This window comes from Saccharomyces mikatae, assembly GCF_947241705.1.
Source record: "Saccharomyces mikatae IFO 1815 strain IFO1815 genome assembly, chromosome: 4".
In the NCBI taxonomy this organism is placed as follows: domain Eukaryota; kingdom Fungi; phylum Ascomycota; class Saccharomycetes; order Saccharomycetales; family Saccharomycetaceae; genus Saccharomyces; species Saccharomyces mikatae.
The window spans coordinates 258,834-280,004 of NC_079259.1; the positions used below are offsets into that span (position 1 = coordinate 258,834).

The 21,171-nt window shown below is 38.1% G+C and overlaps 12 protein-coding genes across 12 annotated transcripts; 6 read left to right on the forward strand and 6 right to left on the reverse strand.

Moving 5' to 3' along the window:
- Positions 1–414: 414 nt before the first annotated feature.
- NSE4 (Smc5-Smc6 complex subunit NSE4) lies at positions 415–1,590 on the forward strand (the record flags this gene model as incomplete). The annotated part of the gene is made up of 1 exon (XM_056226663.1): positions 415–1,590. One exon carries the CDS (start codon positions 415–417, stop codon positions 1,588–1,590), a length of 1,176 nt encoding a protein of 391 aa, XP_056080916.1.
- A 46-nt stretch (positions 1,591–1,636) lies between these two features.
- Positions 1,637–2,854, reverse strand: QRI7 (putative N(6)-L-threonylcarbamoyladenine synthase; the record flags this gene model as incomplete). The annotated part of the gene is made up of 1 exon (XM_056226664.1): positions 1,637–2,854. One exon carries the CDS (start codon positions 2,852–2,854, stop codon positions 1,637–1,639), a length of 1,218 nt encoding a protein of 405 aa, XP_056080917.1.
- Positions 2,855–3,126: 272 nt separating this feature from the next.
- On the reverse strand, positions 3,127–4,560 carry QRI1 (UDP-N-acetylglucosamine diphosphorylase; the record flags this gene model as incomplete). The annotated part of the gene is made up of 1 exon (XM_056226665.1): positions 3,127–4,560. The coding sequence occupies one exon, from the start codon at positions 4,558–4,560 to the stop codon at positions 3,127–3,129; it is 1,434 nt and encodes a 477-aa protein (XP_056080918.1).
- A 279-nt stretch (positions 4,561–4,839) lies between these two features.
- On the forward strand, positions 4,840–8,133 carry POL3 (DNA-directed DNA polymerase delta POL3; the record flags this gene model as incomplete). Its single annotated transcript, XM_056226666.1, has 1 exon — positions 4,840–8,133. The coding sequence occupies one exon, from the start codon at positions 4,840–4,842 to the stop codon at positions 8,131–8,133; it is 3,294 nt and encodes a 1,097-aa protein (XP_056080919.1).
- Positions 8,134–8,273: 140 nt separating this feature from the next.
- Positions 8,274–9,815, reverse strand: DUN1 (serine/threonine protein kinase DUN1; the record flags this gene model as incomplete). Its single annotated transcript, XM_056226667.1, has 1 exon — positions 8,274–9,815. The coding sequence occupies one exon, from the start codon at positions 9,813–9,815 to the stop codon at positions 8,274–8,276; it is 1,542 nt and encodes a 513-aa protein (XP_056080920.1).
- A 262-nt stretch (positions 9,816–10,077) lies between these two features.
- GET3 (guanine nucleotide exchange factor GET3) lies at positions 10,078–11,142 on the reverse strand (the record flags this gene model as incomplete). The annotated part of the gene is made up of 1 exon (XM_056226668.1): positions 10,078–11,142. One exon carries the CDS (start codon positions 11,140–11,142, stop codon positions 10,078–10,080), a length of 1,065 nt encoding a protein of 354 aa, XP_056080921.1.
- Positions 11,143–11,371: 229 nt separating this feature from the next.
- BUG1 (Bug1p) lies at positions 11,372–12,388 on the forward strand (the record flags this gene model as incomplete). Its single annotated transcript, XM_056226669.1, has 1 exon — positions 11,372–12,388. One exon carries the CDS (start codon positions 11,372–11,374, stop codon positions 12,386–12,388), a length of 1,017 nt encoding a protein of 338 aa, XP_056080922.1.
- A 138-nt stretch (positions 12,389–12,526) lies between these two features.
- Positions 12,527–13,111, reverse strand: SNU23 (U4/U6-U5 snRNP complex subunit SNU23; the record flags this gene model as incomplete). The annotated part of the gene is made up of 1 exon (XM_056226671.1): positions 12,527–13,111. One exon carries the CDS (start codon positions 13,109–13,111, stop codon positions 12,527–12,529), a length of 585 nt encoding a protein of 194 aa, XP_056080923.1.
- A 196-nt stretch (positions 13,112–13,307) lies between these two features.
- Positions 13,308–14,609, reverse strand: RPN6 (proteasome regulatory particle lid subunit RPN6; the record flags this gene model as incomplete). Its single annotated transcript, XM_056226672.1, has 1 exon — positions 13,308–14,609. The coding sequence occupies one exon, from the start codon at positions 14,607–14,609 to the stop codon at positions 13,308–13,310; it is 1,302 nt and encodes a 433-aa protein (XP_056080924.1).
- Positions 14,610–14,992: 383 nt separating this feature from the next.
- PMT1 (dolichyl-phosphate-mannose-protein mannosyltransferase PMT1) lies at positions 14,993–17,446 on the forward strand (the record flags this gene model as incomplete). The annotated part of the gene is made up of 1 exon (XM_056226673.1): positions 14,993–17,446. The coding sequence occupies one exon, from the start codon at positions 14,993–14,995 to the stop codon at positions 17,444–17,446; it is 2,454 nt and encodes an 817-aa protein (XP_056080925.1).
- Positions 17,447–17,832: 386 nt separating this feature from the next.
- PMT5 (putative dolichyl-phosphate-mannose-protein mannosyltransferase PMT5) lies at positions 17,833–20,061 on the forward strand (the record flags this gene model as incomplete). Its single annotated transcript, XM_056226674.1, has 1 exon — positions 17,833–20,061. One exon carries the CDS (start codon positions 17,833–17,835, stop codon positions 20,059–20,061), a length of 2,229 nt encoding a protein of 742 aa, XP_056080926.1.
- A 630-nt stretch (positions 20,062–20,691) lies between these two features.
- On the forward strand, positions 20,692–21,129 carry SRP14 (RNA-binding signal recognition particle subunit SRP14; the record flags this gene model as incomplete). Its single annotated transcript, XM_056226675.1, has 1 exon — positions 20,692–21,129. The coding sequence occupies one exon, from the start codon at positions 20,692–20,694 to the stop codon at positions 21,127–21,129; it is 438 nt and encodes a 145-aa protein (XP_056080927.1).
- Positions 21,130–21,171: the final 42 nt, after the last annotated feature.

Sequence of the window (21,171 nt, forward strand, 5' to 3'; positions counted from 1 at the left end):
GTATTTGCGTCTTTTAGCGGAGACTTCAACAGTTCTTTGTAGCTTATGATTTACTAAATCTGTAATCTGGGATATGCCGCATCGTTCAGAGTGATTTTTAAAATCTCATCCATAATATTTGAAAAAGGACTGTAATTCAGTACCAAAATGCCCACATGTCCACTAATTAAAAAGGTTTCATTGCTAAAACATATTGTACTACCTTCAGTTGTAAACTAACGTACACATATGATTTCGCTGGAACAAATATTCCCAGATCTTTCAATTCTTCTGCCCATTATATAATAAGAACAAAGGAAACGCGCAACGCGTTAAGAGAAAAGGTAAAATGTGTTAATAAGATGACATAATAGTTGATCACTGAAGATAACAGGAATCTAGAGTTCATAATAAAACAAAATAACAGGAAACAATATGTCTGGTAAGTTGGTATCTAAAAAGAGAAGAAATAGCACTGTTGCTGAGCCAGATAGTAACGGAGAAGCAAGGAAACAGAGAAAGAAGACGAAAAGTGATGACAAGAGTGATCCACAGCTAGAATTCAAAGTTTTGCAGGGATACAGGGACCTTGAAAGTGATATGCATAAAGGCAGGGCTCACGTGGCGAGGACAGGAGATATAGGAGTTGCCATGGACAATCTGGATGCTGTTGATTCCTTATTCAATAAGGTTATTGGTATAAAGAACAATGGATTATTTGCTCATGATGCTAGAGCAATGGTTAGTATAAGTGAACTGGCTCATATATCAGTGAGGAACTTGAAGTTTGATGATTCGAGGAGTATCGTCAATTTAGAAGACATAGTAAACTCTTTGAAAAGATACATGCTAAAAGAGCATTTTAAAGTCAATTATATCATCGAGAATAGGAATGATTTGGCATTAGGCACGGATAACCAACCTCTGATAAACCAGAGAGAGGAGAATGATGGGGACGATGACCATACAGATAATGCGACTTCTTCTTTCAAGGCGACCTCCATAAGACATAGTTATTTACAACAATTTTCGCACTATAATGAATTTTCCCAGTTTAATTGGTTTAGAATGGGTGCTCTTTATAATGCTGTAAGTAAAGATGCTCCCATTGCTGATCATTTATTGGGGCCTTTTTCCGTTGAAAAGAAGCCCAAAGTATTGACTCAACGAAGAAGAAATAACGACCAAATTGGTGAAAAGATTACTGCAGAGAAGATTACTCAGAATTCTTTGAACTCAACTCAACAAGAGACTACGCCTGAACAGGTAAAAAAATGTTTTAAAAAACTGTCTAAGAAAATAGGTCCTGAGGGCTCCATTAATCTTTTCAAGTTTATTATTGACCCAAATTCATTCTCCAGATCCATTGAAAACCTCTTTTATACCAGTTTTTTGATAAAAGAGGGAAAATTATTGATGGAGGATGATGAGGAAGGTTTACCCACAATCAAGATAAAACAAAGCATAAGTCATACAGATGTAAGAAGTAGGGAAATTGAGAAGCAAAGACGACGTGGCGCTCATCAGAATCATATTATTTTTCAAATGGATATGTCTACCTGGCGAAAACTAATTGAAAAATATAACATTACTTCATCATTCTTAGACTAAGCAGATAGAAAAATGTATATAATATGTACAAGTCGATTTATCACAGTTAGTACTTTGTCCAACCGCCAACGTTTAAGAGATCATTCAATGGCCATTGCCTAATAGGACATATATCCAAATCACTAACTAATCCTAAACTTTCCCATATCTCAATACCTGCCCAGCCAATCATAATTGAGTTGTCACTACAAAGATCCATAGGCGGAAAATAAAAATTCGTAGGCTTTGTGGAATTCAGTGCGCCCAGCTCTTCCTTTAATTTTGTTCTCAACCTTTTATTACTGCTCACTCCACCAGAACAGACAAAATCATGCACATTTTGAAACTTATCCGGTTGTGATTTAACCACTTGCTTGAGTTTAGTTATAATATGGTCAAAGACAGATTCCTGTACTTGATAAGCAATTGATCGTACTTCTTCTTCAGAAAGGTCATGAACCTGAGTTTTATTTAACTTTACTAAATTGGTTCTCAATGCTGTAATGAATGCTGAGAATGAAAAAGACTGCATGTTTCTCCTGCTAGTATTACTCTTCAATGGACTAGGCATATTTAGCTTCAAAGCCTGATCCTGATATTTAGAATCTCGATTTATAAAATTCTCCATTTCTCTAGCAATCATAGTCCCTTTGAATCCTAGTTCCCTACCGCATTTATCCAATGAATCACCTACAGCAATATCGATGGTGTCACATAATATTTCATGATTGTCAATAGCCCGTGACAAAACAAACGTTGTATGACCCCCACTGACTAGCAGACTAACAAAAGGGAATTGTGGTACTTTTCCGTTCGTAAGCATTCTAGGTATCAGTAAATGTCCCAGCATATGATGTACACCAACTAGTGGTTTGTTCCAAGCAACAGTTAAACCTTTTGCGAAATCCAATCCACCTGATAATGAGCCTGGCATTCCAGGTCCCCTTGTAACACATATGAGATCAATCTCTTCTCTAACACCGCTTTCTACCAAAGCCCTTTCAGTTAGGGGTCCTATCCGAGCTTGGTGATGGATGTGAGCCTTTGTCGGAATGATACCTCCTTCATCAATGCTATCTAGTGTATCTTTCAAATTGGCCAACACTTTTGGTGCTGCACTTGTTGAGAATCTGTCTAACACCGAAACACATGTATCATCGCAAGAAGTCTCGATAGCTAAAACTTTATAACCTTTCTTGGACTGTGTTGGCTTGTTCCACACATGCTTTTGCCAAACCCTACCATTACTCAAGACTAATTTTTCAGCTTCTTTTATTACTATCATAAAGAAATAGTCCTCTCACATTTCTTTCTGTTGTGCTTTTTTTTAGGCTTTAAAGTTGCTGTTTGCTTTCGATTTTACTGTACAACGTCGCGCAATGAAGATGCTGCTCTTCTTTACATTGTAAATAAAATTGGTGAAGCAGAAACTACATTGATTAAATGCTCCACCTTTGTATGTATAAAATCTTTGGTTTTGTTTATAATATAAAATATTTAGCTTCAATGAGTACTGCTTAAATTATGTTGGAAATACTTTACAAGTATCTCAAGCATTTATTCTTCTAATACCATACCGTTTGTGTCAAAGATTTTTCCTTTGAACCTGGAGAGGTTCTCACCTGAATAACTCAATTTGCTGGAAACTTCAACCAGTACCCCATCTTTAACAATAGCGCCCGCATTCTTCAACCAGGAGGTTCCCAAATTTAAATATGCCAATCTGCTTGTTTCAGGATTATCGTTTTCAGAATCAGGGCCATTTTTCAATGGTGAAAATTCTTTGCATCTGTCCACTTCTAAGCACCCAAACTTGTTCAATGGTACTGTGTCAAAAACATCAAATATAAATTGTTCTAACTTTATACCATTTGGTGTCTTTGGCTTAGTGTACTTACCGGTAACAGTATCATAAGCTGGGATCTTTTTCTTTGCAATATGGTATGGCATGTTCTCACACCACTGATCCAAGTCACGTTTCAGTAAATCCACCCGATAATAATGATTGACGATGTTACCTGCACGTAGCTTTAATAGGCCTTCTTCGTCCTTTGCTTCGGCTAACTCATTGGAAATCTCAGAATATTCTATGACACACGGCTTATTGTTTTTAGTGGCAATTAAACCCACTGATTCGTGCGCATCTCTCTTTCTAACGGCCTTAGTGGCCAGTTCGAAATCATGCCTGATGGCAAAACCAATAAATACGGGGTCTGCAATCTTCGATAAAACATTATCAACACAGTACATGTAAACATGCTTGATCCCTCTTTTATCAAAATCTTCATTCAATCTATTTTCTTTGATGGCACGGTATAACCCACCATTCCCATCTGGTGATTGAGATAGACTCACTGGATCTTTCATCAGAAAGTGCTTACCGTTCAAGTCAAAGGCTGGCAGAGTTCCCTGATTGAAGAACGTAATTTGTTCTTTATTCAAACCAAAATAATTATGTTCCTGAAAATAAGCTTCAGTAGCTGCTCTGGTGGGGCCTGATGTCATAATATACCATGGAATTTCCACCTTGTTGTTCTTGATCATAGCTTGTAACCTAATCAACTTTTCAGCTTGTATTTGGAAAAGAGATTTTTTTGAAGGCAATCCAATATCATAACATCCCTTTGGCTGAGAAGACCCCAGGCGCGTACCTTGGCCACCAGCCATTAAAATTACGGCAACTTCCCCTTTACCAATGGCTTCAAGGCCCAATTGCCAATATTCATTTTCTTTGTTCCTATTGCCAATAAGCGTCTCGTAGGAAGTAGAAGGCAACGGTAAAATGTCGGCAACAATGTCTTTAGAGGAGTTGATTTGAGAGAATTTAATAGCATTCTGACAGTCCTCGAGAAGTCTTGTAGGAGACCTCTTGGAAGAAATTTGCTCTAGGTTTGATAGCAATTCTTCTCGATCTTTGTGAGACAAGCTTTCCCAGTTCTGGAAAAGTTGACTTTGTCCAGCCTCGATAAATAATTGCTTTATATCAGTCATAGTTCTGCGTTATATATAGTGTCTTATTAGATGTATGTGTTTCGTTTCAAAGCTTTTGACTAAAGGTCTTTTGATTTTGTGTGGTGAGAATGGACCTTAGTGCAAGCGAGCGATGTTTCGTGTTACGCGTAATATTTTACTTAATGAAAGTTACATCTGATGTTCGCTATTAAGAAGTAAGTGTTGAATAATACTTATTCAAAACATTTTCAAGGGCATTGACAGAAGAAAATAGGTATCTGTTGTGAAGCATTAATATCTATACTTATACGCGCAACAATGAGTGAAAAAAGACCTCTTCCCGTGGTAGATGTGAAGATCGATGACGAGGATACTCCCCAGTTGGAAAAGAAGATTAGGCGGCAATCAATAGATCATGGTGTTGGGAGTGAACCTGTTTCAACAATAGAGATTATTCCAAGCGATTCTTTTCGAAAATATAATAGTCAAGGCTTCAAAGCAAAGGATACAGATTTAATTGGTACGCAACTAGAGTCCACATTTGAACATGAACTGTCTCAAATGGAACATGATATGGCTGAACAAGAGGAGCATGATCTTTCATCGTTCGAACGTAAGAAGCTTCCGAGTGATTTCGATCCAAATATATACGACATTTCTTTCCAACAGATTGATGCTGAACAAAGCGTACTAAATAGCATGAAAGATGAAAATACATCGACAGTGGTAAGGTTTTTTGGTGTTACTAGCGAAGGACATTCTGTGCTTTGTAATGTTACAGGTTTTAAGAACTACCTTTTTGTACCAGCGCCTAATTCATCCGATGCTAATGATCAGGAGCAGCTTAATAAGTTCATCCACTACCTAAACGAAACATTTGATCATGCCATTGATTCGATCGAAGTTGTATCCAAACAGTCTATCTGGGGTTATTCCGGTGATACCAAGTTACCATTTTGGAAAATTTACGTCACTTATCCGCATATGGTTAACAAACTGCGTACCGCATTTGAAAGAGGTCACCTTTCATTCAATTCGTGGTTTTCTAATGGTACGACTACCTATGATAATATCGCCTTTACATTAAGGTTGATGGTAGATTGTGGAATTGTCGGTATGTCCTGGATAACATTACCAAAAGGAAAATATTCCATGATCGAACCGAATAACAAAGTTTCCTCTTGTCAATTGGAAGTCTCGATTAATTATCGTAACCTGGTAGCGCACCCTGCTGAGGGTGATTGGTCTCATACAGCTCCTTTGCGTATCATGTCCTTTGATATTGAGTGTGCTGGAAGAATTGGTGTTTTTCCGGAACCTGAGTATGATCCCGTCATTCAAATTGCCAATGTTGTAAGTATTGCTGGCGCTAAGAAACCATTCATTCGTAATGTTTTTACTTTAAATACATGTTCACCCATAACAGGTTCGATGATTTTTTCCCATGCCACAGAAGAGGAGATGTTAAGCAATTGGCGTAATTTTATCATAAAGACAGATCCTGATGTTATTATCGGTTATAATACTTCAAATTTTGATATACCCTACCTTTTAAATCGTGCAAAGGCGCTGAAGGTGAATGATTTTCCATATTTTGGAAGATTGAAAAACGTGAAACAAGAAATCAAAGAATCTGTTTTCTCTTCGAAAGCTTATGGTACTAGAGAAACCAAGAACGTCAATATCGATGGCCGTTTGCAGCTGGATCTTTTACAATTTATTCAACGTGAGTACAAATTAAGATCTTACACATTAAACGCAGTCTCTGCGCACTTTCTGGGTGAACAGAAGGAGGATGTTCACTACAGTATCATTTCTGACCTACAAAATGGTGATAGTGAAACAAGAAGAAGGTTGGCTGTTTACTGTCTGAAAGATGCCTATTTACCTTTAAGACTTATGGAAAAGTTAATGGCTTTGGTTAATTATACTGAAATGGCTCGTGTTACCGGTGTGCCCTTTTCGTACTTATTGGCTCGTGGTCAACAAATCAAAGTTGTTTCTCAATTATTTCGGAAATGCTTGGAAATTGATACAGTTATTCCAAATATGCAATCTCAGGCCTCTGATGATCAATACGAAGGTGCCACTGTCATTGAGCCTATTCGTGGGTATTATGATGTGCCGATTGCCACTTTAGATTTCAATTCTTTATATCCAAGTATTATGATGGCGCACAACCTGTGTTATACCACTCTGTGCAATAAAGGAACCGTGGAAAGGTTAAACTTCAAAATTGAAGAAGATTACGTGATTACACCTAATGGCGATTATTTTGTTACTGCAAAAAGGAGGCGTGGTATCTTGCCAATCATCCTGGATGAACTGATCAGTGCCAGAAAACGTGCTAAAAAAGATTTGAGAGATGAAAAAGATCCATTTAAAAGAGATGTTTTAAATGGTAGACAATTGGCTTTGAAGATTTCAGCTAACTCAGTCTACGGTTTTACTGGGGCGACGGTAGGAAAATTACCATGTTTAGCCATTTCTTCATCTGTTACTGCATATGGTCGTACTATGATCTTGAAAACTAAAAATGCGGTTCAAGAAAAGTACTCCATCAAGAATGGTTATAAGCACGACGCTGTTGTGGTTTATGGTGATACTGATTCTGTTATGGTGAAATTTGGCACGACAGATCTAAAGGAAGCTATGGACCTTGGTACAGAGGCAGCTAAATATGTTTCAACTCTTTTTAAGCATCCAATTAACCTAGAATTTGAAAAAGCATACTTCCCGTACTTATTAATCAATAAAAAACGTTACGCAGGTTTATTTTGGACTAAACCTGATAAGTTTGATAAGTTGGACCAAAAGGGTCTTGCTTCTGTTCGCCGTGATTCATGTTCTTTGGTCTCTATTGTTATGAATAAAGTTTTGAAGAAAATTCTAATTGAAAGAAATGTAGATGGTGCTTTAGCATTTGTGAGAGAAACTATAAATGATATTCTGCACAATAAAGTGGATATTTCGAAATTAATCATATCAAAAACATTAGCACCAAATTACACCAATCCACAGCCACACGCTGTATTGGCCGAACGTATGAAGAGGAGAGAAGGTGTTGGTCCAAACGTTGGTGACCGTGTAGATTATGTCATTATCGGTGGTAATGATAAACTTTATAATAGAGCAGAAGATCCGTTGTTCGTACTAGAAAACAATATTCAGGTGGACTCACGCTACTACCTAGCTAATCAATTACAAAATCCAATCATTAGTATTGTTGCGCCTATTATCGGTGACAAGCAAGCAAACGGTATGTTTGTCGTTAAGTCCATCAAAATTAACACTGGTTCGCAAAAGGGAGGCTTAATGAGTTTCATCAAAAAGGTCGAAGCATGTAAAAGTTGCAAAGGCCCATTGAAAAAAGGTGAGGGTCCTCTTTGTTCAAACTGTCTAGCAAGATCTGGAGAACTGTACATCAAGGCATTATACGATGTCAGAGACTTGGAAGAAAAATACTCAAGGTTATGGACACAATGTCAAAGATGCGCAGGCAACTTGCATAGCGAGGTCTTGTGTTCAAATAAAAACTGTGACATTTTTTACATGCGTGTTAAGGTTAAGAAGGAGCTGCAAGAAAAAGTTGACCAACTAAGCAAATGGTAACCTATGTAAGAGAAGCATTGTATAGAGATCAAGGAAGTTAAATAAGCATTCGCGTTTTGGTTAATCTTATATGTATATGTAAATAGATGTTAAAGAAAATCTTGATCCAAACAACTTTTCGAATGAACGATTCTACATATTCAGAGGCAGGATAATTCAGAGTATGTTTTGGGTACTTTATTATCGGTAATTTGCAAACGCTGTAGTTCCAATGAGACTGAATTTTGTTGCTGTGTGTCTTTAAACCAAGGGTGGTTCATAGCATCATCAATATTGTACCTCTCGTCGGGATTTAAGACCAAAAGATTAGATATTAAATGCAGAACAGAATCATCGATCTTATCCCAATACGGAGAGTAGAACGCATACTTAGCTTGTAAGATCTGCTCTTTTAATGAAGGTGGCCCCAATTGATCACTGAATGGAGGAAACCCGCATAAGCAGACATACAATATGACACCAGCACTCCAGAGATCCACTTTTGACGTATATCCTTTCTTTGTAAGGACCTCAGGAGCTACATAGGATGGTGTACCACAAAGAGTGTTTGTGAATTGCATTTCACCTGTAAATTTTGCTAAACCAAAGTCGGCTATTTTAACTTGAATATCAATTTCGTCTTCATCCCATGGGCCTAGTTGGACTTGACTCGAATTTTTGCGCCTTGTAATATTTAACAGTACATTCTCTGGTTTAATGTCTCTGTGAATGATGTTCTGCTCATGTAAATATTTCAACCCAGTTAACAGTTGTTTAAATAGAGCTTTTGATTCGTCTTGTCTTAAACATGTTTTCCTAACGATTCTTTCGAATAATTCACCATCATCAATTTTTTCCAGTACCAGATATTTTTGAATCTGAGATTTGCTGATTGGTTCTACAAAACTATCTAATAAGTTAACAATATTTGGATGTTGTACCCTCATTAAAATGTTTGTCTCCTCTCTAAATTGTTTGTTTTTCTTCTGATCATCATTTTGCTGAGCGTGAAATATCTTCACTGCTACTTGTTGTCCAGTTTTTTTGTTTTTAGCTTCTTTCACTAGAGCATAATGCCCTGAACCTAGTTCTTTACCTAACAAGTATTTATCAAAGAACGAAACAGGCTTTGTTTTGCTTGATTTTCTGGTAACAGACCCAGTGATAGCATTTTGACTACTTGTAATGCCTTTCTGTGGTTTTTTAAAAACGCCGTTGTCATCCTTATATGGACGTATTTCTGAATTTGCGTTTGCATCATCATTTTCAATATCAGTAGAAGATGAAGATGCGTACTTGAATAAAAAGGAGCAACTCTTACCAAAGACAATTCTGTCGCCATTCTTGAGTATATAATCTTTCTTTACCAAACGGTTTCCATTAATGAAAGTTCCATTTCTGCTCTTATCAATAACGTTGATCAAATTTCTCTGGAAGCTATCCACATCCATTTTCAGCAGGTGGAACTCAGCATGGAAAGTCGAGATATCAGGTTCATTCAGTATGACGTCGCATGATCTACTTCTACCAATAGTAGTAACATTCCGATTTGATATTTCAACTCTTTGCTCCTTACCAGGTATTAGGTTTAGCAGATGGCCCAGACAGGCATTTTCAGAGCTCGGCTTATTATTTCGCTGCTGTCTCTTGAATGAAGGATCGGTTATTTCACCAGAGTATTCCCTTTTGGTAGCCAAACACATCTTTGCCGTATAATTTTCCTTCTTCCTGTGAGATAATCTCCTTTAACCACTTCTATTCTGATTGTTAGGGGTTTTTGTTACTATTTCCTCAACAATATCTAATGATCTTTCAAATTTATTGAAAAAATGCAATGCAAATAAAATGGAAAAAAGTAAACAAACGCGTCGCGTAAGGAGATTTTTTTCCTTATGTATACCATCTTTCTAGTAACTTTTCTATGGTTATATGTTGTACGTATTTATTTATGGTAATCAGGGGCATCTATTCTTTATCTTCTAACTCGTAAATGACCTTACCATCAGAGGCAGGGTTATATTCTTTGTTTAGAAATTGTGAGAACTTAGTTAAGTTATTTAATCCTCTGATTTCGCCGGCACACAATGGCATTTTGATGACATGAAAATCCTCGTATAATTCGTCGATTTGGTCCAGGTATTTCTTTTGCATCTTCCATCTGGCTTGACACCTCTTACAGTTGTGTTCTTGGTCGTTTTCAGCAAATAGCAATTGGTTTACAATGATGGAATTGACGTCCATATCGTAGGATATCAATTCTTGAATCAATCTTTCAGTTTCGTATAAAGACAAAAATTCACTGATACACACGCAAACAAAAGTGGTCAGATCAGGATCAGTGAACTGCTGCTTAATTGTTTCTACATTAGCTTTCAAATCGTTCAATTTGCCAGAGATATCGACATTACCCGCGCCCATAAAGGAGTTTAGCATTGGACCCAACTTGTTAGTAATTTCACCAAACTTCTCCAAAAGCTTGGAGAGAGTGTTTGGCAGTTGTAAAAATCTTAATGTATGCCCGGTTGGAGCAGTGTCAAAGATGACAGTATCGAAGGTTTCACCTTCGCCTTGTTCTTGTCTTTTGATGTGTTTCATGACTTCCATGAAGGATAAAGCTTCATCGATACCAGGAATGGAACCAGTCAAGTCTGCAAGAGCACCACCTTGTAGTAAGCTTCCAAGGTCATCACCTTGGCCATCATTTCCATTGGCGTTGGCCCGGGAAACTGCCATGTCGTTCATATCTTTCAAAGCAGCGGATGGATCAATTTCCATACATGACAAATTATTCATTCCAGATACCTTTCTGGCATCTTTGCCAAATTTTTCACCAAATGCATCACTTAGGTTATGAGCAGGATCCGTAGAAATCAAAAGGAATTGCTTATTGGGTTGATTCAACGCCATTTGGATCGCAATGGAACATGATGATGTAGTCTTACCAACACCACCTTTACCACCAACGAAAATCCACTTGTGAGTGGTTGAATTAATCAAGGAGTGCAAATTAGGTTCTACGGTTAAATCCATGATTATTTGTGACGTTCTTCTTGTTCTTGTCTCGTTGCTAAACGCTATGTTGCTCTCTCCTAAATTGTTTGGAAGTTGCCACCGTTTTATCCATCTTTCGCCTTTGAAAAAAAAATGGTTGAGAATTCCCCAGCATAATTTAGTGTCGCTGTTCTTACAGCTTGCGATAAGATGTAATTTGATTTGTATTGATAGTGAACTTACCAAGTCAAATAAATATATAGTTGCAATGTCTGAGCAGGAGTCTGATGAAGCCAAACGTGTGAAGCAATTGGAAGAAGCTAGGAAGAGAGTGGAGGAATTGAAGAAAAAGAAAATTAAGAAAAGTAAAGGTAAGAAGAACAAAAATAGCAGCGTCACTAGCTCTGTAGAACCAGAGCTTCCAGGTTCGGATGATAAACCAGGAGAAGAGCATTCACAGGAACAAACCGAGGAAGTTGATTCTACCAAACATGAAAACAACATTGAGGATTTGGAAAAGAATAAGGATACCGAAGATACTGAGAACAAAGATATAGAACGAGTTGAGTCAGACAATTCTGGGGTTGAAGGGGAAGAAACAAAAGAAGACAGTGTTATGGCAACACCTGTAGAACAGGATGGCGCTAGAGTTACTCAAAAAGTGGAAGTTCAAGAATCTACAGAAAACGACGACATCATTATAAAATCGGCAGATGTCGAAAAAACTATAGAACCACAAGAAGAGAAGAAGGAATCTTCATGTTCACCTGGAACAGCAGATGATCTATTTGCGAATGATAACGATGAAGAGTCCGACTTCTTGACCACGATTGAAAAGCAAAAAGAAGAGGATGAGTTGACTAAAGTAAGGGCGGAACTTGAGGAACTCGCACAAGAGAATAAACAATTAAAGTTCTTGAACATGGATAATGAAACTACTGTCGATGATTTACAAGATCAGTTGCAGGAGAAAGAAGACGTGATAAATAGTTTACAAAACGATTTACAATCTATGACGGATGAACTAATCGCAACGCAGCAAAGGCTAAAGGAAGCAGAGGCTAAATTAGCGAGAAATTCCACGCCAACACCTATTCAATTTGCAGATTTCAATGCTTCAAGTAACAATCTAACTCCCTCACAGTCTGCAAAAAATTGTACTACGCAGATGGCTCATGGCAACAATGCGGAAGTGGACCGTGTTATGCTGGATAAATGGCGCCATTGGAATGTGGACATGACCACTTGGAGAAGTATTGGTTCAGGCCCAATAATGGAGTTTTGAAAGTGAAAATTTCTCATATATACGTATATTTTTACTTAAGGTTTTACATACAACAAAGGATACGCCTAATGATGGAACGGAGTTATTCCTTCGTGATGGGCTTTATGCTTGTATTATGCTTATTTACTACTTGAATTCTCATTTTTTAGAAGTGGTAAAGTTGGCAAATCCCATCATTTGGCTAACTTTAGATTCATTTTCAATAGGGGGCCTACGAACAGCCTTCTTCGACTTGCCCACGTCTGCCCTCAAGAAGCTTTTCCTTTTTGACCGAGTCTCTGTAGAACGCATGTCGGTGAATCTTTTCACCAAATCGTAGTAGCACTGTTCGAACTCCTCTTGCGGTACCTCATCATTATCCCTTGTATCTATTATTAGTGGCTCATCAAACAAGGTTTCAAATTTTATTGCATGCAATTTGTGATTTAAATGATCAATGTATTGTAGCGTGTCTTTAAAAGTCAAGTTACAAATATCACAGTAAAACCCGAACTTCTTTCCTTTCTTAGAGGATGATAAACTGTCCGTATTTGTTGTTAGCTTTCTTCTATTTAGATCTTTGAGTGAACCCTTGATTAAATGGTCGTAGTTTATGTATTTGGATTTTAAAGTTTGTAATTCACTCGGGGTTAGTGTAGACTTTAAGGATTGGCCGTCATAACCGCTTTTCGCCTTCTCAGCATATTCCTCTCTATCCCAGGTTCTTCTGCCAAAATTCGACATTAGCTTCCTTGTATGCGTGCTTGCTAAGGCTTGTGAAGCTTTTTGTTTCAACAAACCTAAATAGGTACTGTTTTCCATTAAGCGGCGCTTTTGTTTAAACTGCTCCATTAGGAGAAAAACGGAATATCATATTCTCTGCGTTTTATCAGTTTACTTATACTTACACTCGTACGTGTATACACATATAGATATAAACTTAATACAAGACACTTGCCTTCTCGAACAGTTGGTCGACAACTTTATTTAACTGTCCGACTAGTTCTAATGCGGAGTCGTACGTAGCATCTTGATTCGGCGTCTCATAGACATAAAGCCAGCCATTGCCTTGATCCAGAACACCGTAAAATATCTTGTCTAGTATCATCTGAGAGAGTTTTCCCTCCACTTGTTGGGTATCCAGACCGATCATCTTGGAAATGTGAGATATTTCCACACACTCGAACGGCTCAATAATCTTACACAAATTGGATTCTAATAGAGTATCGTACAATGCATTGAAATGGGACCTTGTTAACTCATCTCCCATCAGCTCTTTGTCATACTGTTTTAACGCCGTGTTAAAGTCTAAAAGTGATCTGTTGTTATAGGCCTCAGCAACCGCTTTCATCGCATCAATACCCCGGGACTGGTACGTTTCCTTTGTGTATTTGGCATTCAGAATATTTTTTACATCATCAATAAGGTTCAGCATGATCTTCGATAATAGCATGTATTTCAAGACCTGGCATGCCTTTTCATACGAATTATGGGTAGTCAAATTGTGGTAACTTTCAAAACTCTCGAAAAAGTACGAAAATGCAGTTTTGTAATCTTTGTCTTCACAGTGCAGGATACCGCTCATCAAATCTAATTCTGCAACAGTTTGCGTAGGACAGTATATGGAGTTGGCGGCTGTTCTTGCTGCAGTTAATGAAGCCTTGGACTTGGCTAAATTTCTCAGTTTATGGTAAACTTTACTTTCCAAAAGGTGCACATCCACCAAGGAGGGCTTATCGTCCAACTTTTTGAACTCCCTTAGCAGGTCATTGATCAATGCTAATGAATCCTTGTACTGTTTCTTCTGGTAATGTAATGTAGCCAATTTAATCGATAGAGAATGCTTCAAAAACACTCTCTTCTCCCTCTTCGCGAATTCGATGCTCTTCTTGCACACAAAGATTTGATCGTCCAGCGAGTCCGGCACCTGCTCGAATTTCTCAATCAACGTTTTCAATACCTTCACTGTTTTGGATTTGGCAAACTGCATCATATACTCCGTAGAATGAGGAATAAACTCACGCAACTTTTCCTTCGCACCCATAGTCACGTACAGTTGTCCCAATTCCAATATGCTTGTCTCCTGTTCATTTCTGCGCTTGTCATCCACACTAGCAGCGGATGTACTGCTCTGTGAGTGGTCTTTATCCAATAAGCTCAAATATATCTGCTCAGCCTCATCGTACTGTTTTTGGCTGACCAGATTTCTAGCGGCTTCTAATTTTGAACTGGACACAGACATGGCTTACCTCGTTATAAATTAATACTCGAATTGCTTCGTTTCAGGCCCTATAAACTGCCTTTCTTTAACCGATCTTTGCTTTAATTATGTATTAATCAACTTTTGCCACCCTTGGAACCAAAGAAAATATACATCTTTTAAGGTTGCCCTACCTATTATCGTCGTGCAATATGATTATCGAGTGTTTTTTTTTTCGCTGCGTTTTTTTTCTCGACACGTGTCGAACAAGAGTTTGGCGTTTTAAGCAGATCCTGGGTTATTTTCGAGCATCAAAAGAGCATCAAAAGAGTATCAAAAGTGGATAAAGAGGTGCATTGTTAAGGCGAGGTAGTATCGAAAGAAGAAGAACTACTAAGAAACAGCTAACAGCTATAAGCACGGTCATGTCGGAAGATAAAACGTACAAACGTGTGGAGCAGGATGATCCTGTGCCCGAACTGGATATCAAGCAGGGCCCCGTAAGACCCTACATTGTTACCGATCCGAGTGCCGAATTGGCATCGTTGCGGACCATGGTCACTCTAAAGGAAAAGTTGTTAGTGGCCTGTCTCGCTGTCTTTACAGCGGTGGTTAGGTTGCGTAGTCTGGCCTGGCCCGATAGTGTGGTATTTGATGAAGTACATTTTGGCGGGTTTGCCTCACAATACATTAGGGGCACTTACTTTATGGATGTGCATCCTCCTCTTGCTAAGATGTTATATGCTGGTGTGGCATCGCTTGGTGGGTTCCAGGGTGATTTTGATTTTGAAAACATTGGTGACAGCTTTCCATCTACCACGCCATACGTCTTGATGAGATTTTTCTCAGCGTCTTTGGGGGCACTTACTGTGCTTTTGATGTACATGACATTACGTTATTCGGGTGTTCGTATGTGGGTTGCGTTAATCAGTGCTATTTGCTTTGCCATTGAGAACTCGTACGTGACCATATCTCGTTATATTCTACTAGACGCTCCATTGATGTTTTTCATTGCCGCTGCAGTATACTCTTTTAAGAAGTATGAAATGTACCCTGCCAACTCGCTGAATGCCTACAAGTCCTTACTGGCCACCGGTATCGCTCTTGGTATGGCTTCTTCGGCTAAATGGGTGGGTCTTTTTACAGTTACGTGGGTGGGCCTTCTGTGTATTTGGAGACTATGGTTCATGATTGGGGATTTGAGCAAATCTTCGAAGTCCATCGTCAAAGTGGCATTCGCCAAACTGGCCTTTTTATTGGGTGTGCCCTTTACTCTTTATCTGGCTTTCTTCTATATCCATTTTCAATCTTTATCGTTAGACGGTGATGGTGCAAGTTTCTTTTCCCCTGAATTTAGATCTACATTGAGAAATAACAAGATTCCACAAAATGTCATTGCTGATGTCGGCATTGGCTCCATCGTCAGTTTACGTCATGTATCTACCATGGGTGGTTATTTACATTCTCATTCTCACAATTATCCAGCTGGTTCAGAACAACAACAAATCACTTTATATCCTCACATGGATGCCAATAATGATTGGTTGTTGGAACTTTACAATGTACCCGGAGAATCTTTAACAACCTTCCAGAACTTGACCGATGGTACAAAGGTCAGACTATTCCACACTATTACACATTGTAGATTACACTCTCATGACCATAAACCACCTGTTTCCGAGAGTAGCGACTGGCAGAAGGAGGTCTCTTGTTATGGTTACAGTGGCTTCGACGGTGATTCTAATGATGACTGGGTCGTTGAAATTGATAAAAAGAATTCCGTTCCTGGCGTTGCCCAAGAACGTGTTATAGCTTTGGATACCAAATTCAGATTGAGACATGCCATGACTGGCTGTTATTTGTTTTCACATGAGGTAAAATTGCCAGCTTGGGGTTTTGAACAACAGGAAGTTACTTGTGCTTCTTCGGGTAGACATGATTTGACGTTGTGGTACGTCGAAAACAACAGCAACCCGTTGCTGCCAGAAGATACGAAGCGTATCTCCTACAAACCAGCAAGCTTCATCTCTAAATTTATTGAATCCCATAAAAAAATGTGGCATATCAATAAAAATTTGGTCGATTCTCATGTCTACGAATCTCAGCCAACTTCGTGGCCATTTTTGCTACGTGGTATCAGTTACTGGGGTGAAAATAACAGAGATGTCTATTTATTAGGTAATGCCATCGTATGGTGGGCAGTCACCGCTTTCATCGGCATTTTCGGATTGGTTGTTATTACTGAGTTATTCTCATGGCAATTAGGCAAACCAGTCTTGACCGATTCCAAGGTCGTCAACTTCCACATTCAAGTTATTCATTACTTATTAGGTTTTGCCGTTCATTATGCGCCATCTTTCTTGATGCAACGTCAAATGTTTTTGCATCATTACCTACCTGCTTACTATTTTGGTATCCTTGCCCTTGGTCACGCATTGGACATAATAGTTTCTTACGTTTTCCGTAGCAAGAAACAAATGGGCTACGCGGTATTGGTCACTTTCCTTGCTGCTTCTATGTACTTTTTCAAGAGTCACAGTCCAATTATTTATGGTACTCCATGGACTCAAGAATTGTGTAAAAAGTCTCAGTGGTTGTCTGGTTGGGATTACAATTGCAACGCATACTTTTCTTCTTTTGAAGAATACAAAAACCAAACTTTGACTAGACGTGAATCTCAACCTGCTGCTACTAGCACTGTTGAGGAAGTTGTTATAGAAGGAGACGGTCCATCATACGAAGATCTCATGAACGAAGAAGGCAAGAAAATCTTCAAAGACACAGAAGGCAATGAGCTAGATCCCGAAGTCGTCAAAAAGATGTTGGAAGAAGAAGGTGCAAATATATTAAAAGTAGAAAAAAGGGCTGTTTTGGAGTAGATTTGCAGCGCTCTCCACATTTTTATGTAAAGAAAGTTTCTATAATTGAAAATAAAATAGATAAAAGAAAACATTATGAATACAGAATTTCGTGAATGTGCAGTATACTGACCATCTGCGTTTAGATACAAATGCTTTTCTCGCTCAAGTTAGCGTGATATGCAAGTACTTCTAGTAATTATCATTTCATACCGATTTTTTTTTTCAAGAAACTCGTTTACGAACCGCGAAAAGCCTATGGGACAGGTATTCGAGAACAATAGAAAAAGGAACAGGAGCCTAGTACATATTATGCACAGATCCCATTTCCGTTTCTTTCTTCTATGATAATTTTTCTGCCTCTTTAAAAATTGGGGCAGGAGAGTAAGACTATAGCTGCTTTGAATATGGATAATAAGCATTTGTTGAATGTGGACCCTGTTCCTAATATAACTATTAAGCGTGGCCCTTTAAGACCGTTCCTCGTAACAAAACCTTACGATAAGTTGAGTTCATTGAGAACCGTCACTTCATCTAAGGAAAAGCTTCTTATTGCGTTCCTTTTGATATTCACTGCCATCGTTAGACTACACCATCTCTCATTGCCAAATAGTATCGTATTTGGGGAGAATGTAGTAAGCACGTTCGTATCTCAGTATGCGAATCACATTTTCTTCACCGATATTCATCCTCCCTTAACAACAATGCTATATGCTGGCGTAGCATCCATTTCTGGCTTTAAAGGGTCTTTCGATCATGCAAATATTGGAATGGAATATCCTGAAAATGTTCCATACATTGCGATGAGGTTCTTTTCTGCTGCTCTAGGGATCATGTCTGTTTTAGTGTTATACTTAACGCTACGGGTATCGGGTGTGAAAATTGCTATTGCTGCTATTTGTACTGTATGCTTTGCGATTGAAGACTCCTTTGTAACTTTGTCTCGCTTCACTTCAGTGGAGGGCCCTTTTATTTTTTTTATTGCATGTGCTGTATATTTCTTTAGAAGATCGGAACTTTATCCACCAAATTCATCTAAAGCAAACAAGTCCTTGGTTGCTGCAAGTGTCGCATTGGGATTTGCGGTCTCTTCAAAATGGGCTGGCTGCTTCACTATTGCGTGGGCTGGTATAATTGTTCTCTGGAGAGTATGGTTCATGATTGGCGATTTGTCAAAGCCCATTGGCTCTTCAATCAAGTATATGGCATTCCAGTTTACTTGTTTATTGGGTATTCCTGCTATAATTTATTTCCTTGTCTTCAGTGTGCATATCAAGACGTTGAGCGTGAATGGTATTAGTGGTAGCTTTTTTCCTGCTGAGTTTAGAAAAACTTTAAAATACAATAATGTTATTCAGGAAACTGTAGCAGAAGTAGGAATAGGTTCTACTGTCTCATTGAACCATGTTGGAACGGCAGGTGGTTACCTGCACTCCCATCCTCACAACTATCCAGCTGGTTCCATGCAACAACAAGTTACTTTATATCCTCACTTTGACCAAAATAATAAATGGATTATTGAGTTACCTGAACATCCAAATGAAAATGTTACAAGTTTTCAAAATTTAACAGACGGCACTATTATCAGGCTAAAACAGCTAAAATACGGCTGCAGATTACATTCACATGATCATAAACCCCCAGTCTCTCAAAATGCGGATTGGCAAAAAGAAGTCTCTTGTTATGGTTACGAAGAGTTTGAAGGTGATATAAACGATGATTGGATTATTGAAATCGATAAAAAAAGATCAGAAGCTGGGCCTGCCCAGCAACATGTTCGGGCTATTGAAACCAAATTCAGATTAAAACATTACTTAACAGGTTGTTACTTGTTTTCACATCCTGAAAAACTGCCAGAGTGGGGACTGGGACAGCAAGAAGTTACATGTGCATATTTTGCAAGGGAAGATTTAACTTCATGGTATATTGAAGAAAATGAGAACAAATTTCCCCTATCAAATCCAGAGAAGGTTTCTTATAAAGAAATGAGCTTTTGGCAGAAGTTCATTGCTATTCACAAATTCATGTTATACCTCAACAATCATATGGCTACCAATCATGCCTACTCATCAGAACCGAAAACTTGGCCCCTTATGTTGCGTGGTATTGATTTCTGGAACGAAAACGGTAAGGAAGTATACTTTCTAGGTAATGCCATTTTGTGGTGGTCTGTTACAGCATTCATTTGTGCGTTCATTGTTGGGGTAGCCATTGAACTTCTTTCATGGAAACTAGGTGCAAACGTTTTGCGGGATAAATATATCATTAATTTCCATTACCAGGTCATTCAGTACTTGTTGGGCTTTTTTGCCCATTTTTTCCCGTATTTCTTCGTAGGGCAAAATCTCTATTTGTACGATTATTTGCCTGCCTACTATTTTGGTATTCTAGCATTTGGTCACGCACTTGATCTAATTTCAACCTCCATTTCTAGCAAGAGGAGTAATACTGGATATTTCGCGGCTGTTATTTTTATGATATTTTGCTTTTATTTCTTCCACGGACACTCCCCATTAATTTACGCTACTGAATGGACAAGCAGCTTGTGTAAGAGGTCTAAATGGTTAGGAAGCTGGGACTTCTATTGTAATTCATTGTTATTAGCCGATAGTCATTATGACTCAAAAATTGAATGAGTTAATTCGCGTACTTGCATTCAGATCAAACAATCACCTATTGATTCAGATCTCGATTTGAGCTCACTTGGCGCAAGAGGTCAGAATAAACATAAAAAAGGATTTATGACTAGTTACAACAAAAGTTATAACCACTTTCTTATCCCACCCTTTTCGATATATTTTCAACTGAACGACTCTGGTGGATAAGGCAACGTTCTGTATTAAGCAATGTATATATTTACATACTATTAAATGAAATAAATGATTCAATGAACGAAATATCTGGACTAGGATAAAGCATTTCAAAAATATTGCGATGGCAATTGCGTCTTTTGACATCGCAGATCTTCAAGATTACTGAAAAATTTTTAAAGAAACGAAAAGATGAATATAAAGGAAGCAAATATGCAACACATCAAAGCGTTTGCGATAGTTAATGCATTGTCTTTTCATTATGGTATGTTAAAGTGGCATCCAAAAAATCAATCCCATATTTTACCTTCTCTTCCGTGCAGAAGGATAATGTAACTCTTAATAATCTTGAAAAAAAGAACCACACCAAACATTAATGCTTAACGAATTGCAAGTCGTAGGCCATGTTTCTCTAGTTTAAATCAAGAAATGCAGCTTTCTCGTCAACCTAAGATAATGGCAAATAGTAGTTGTTTATCGCCAAATGAATTTTTATTAAAAGTTCCAGAATTTTTCAAGATTGCAAATGAAAAACATAAAACGGTACGTCTAACAGCCAAAAGACTCATAGAACACGATCCTGTGGAAGGTAATCTCGAATTTGATACTACCAATTATCCAGACTATGATGTGTCAAAAAAGGCTTCCAATGTAGTGGTTAGCTCGAGTTCCGACAAAGAATACTCGTTACTAATTAGAATGTCTTACGGTTCGCACGATAAGAAGGCAAAATGCTCAACAATGGTAAAGGCGAATGAGCTAGATCAGTTCTGGCAAGAATACTCATCTGTATTCAAGGGAGGTATGCAAAATCTGATCAAGAAGAAGAAGAAAAAAAGTAAGAATGGTGCTAGCAAGACAGTTAAGAAAAACAAAGTAGCAAAGAAAAATTGATGCACGCCAAACTTGAATTAAAAGGCATGTTCACTTCTTGTT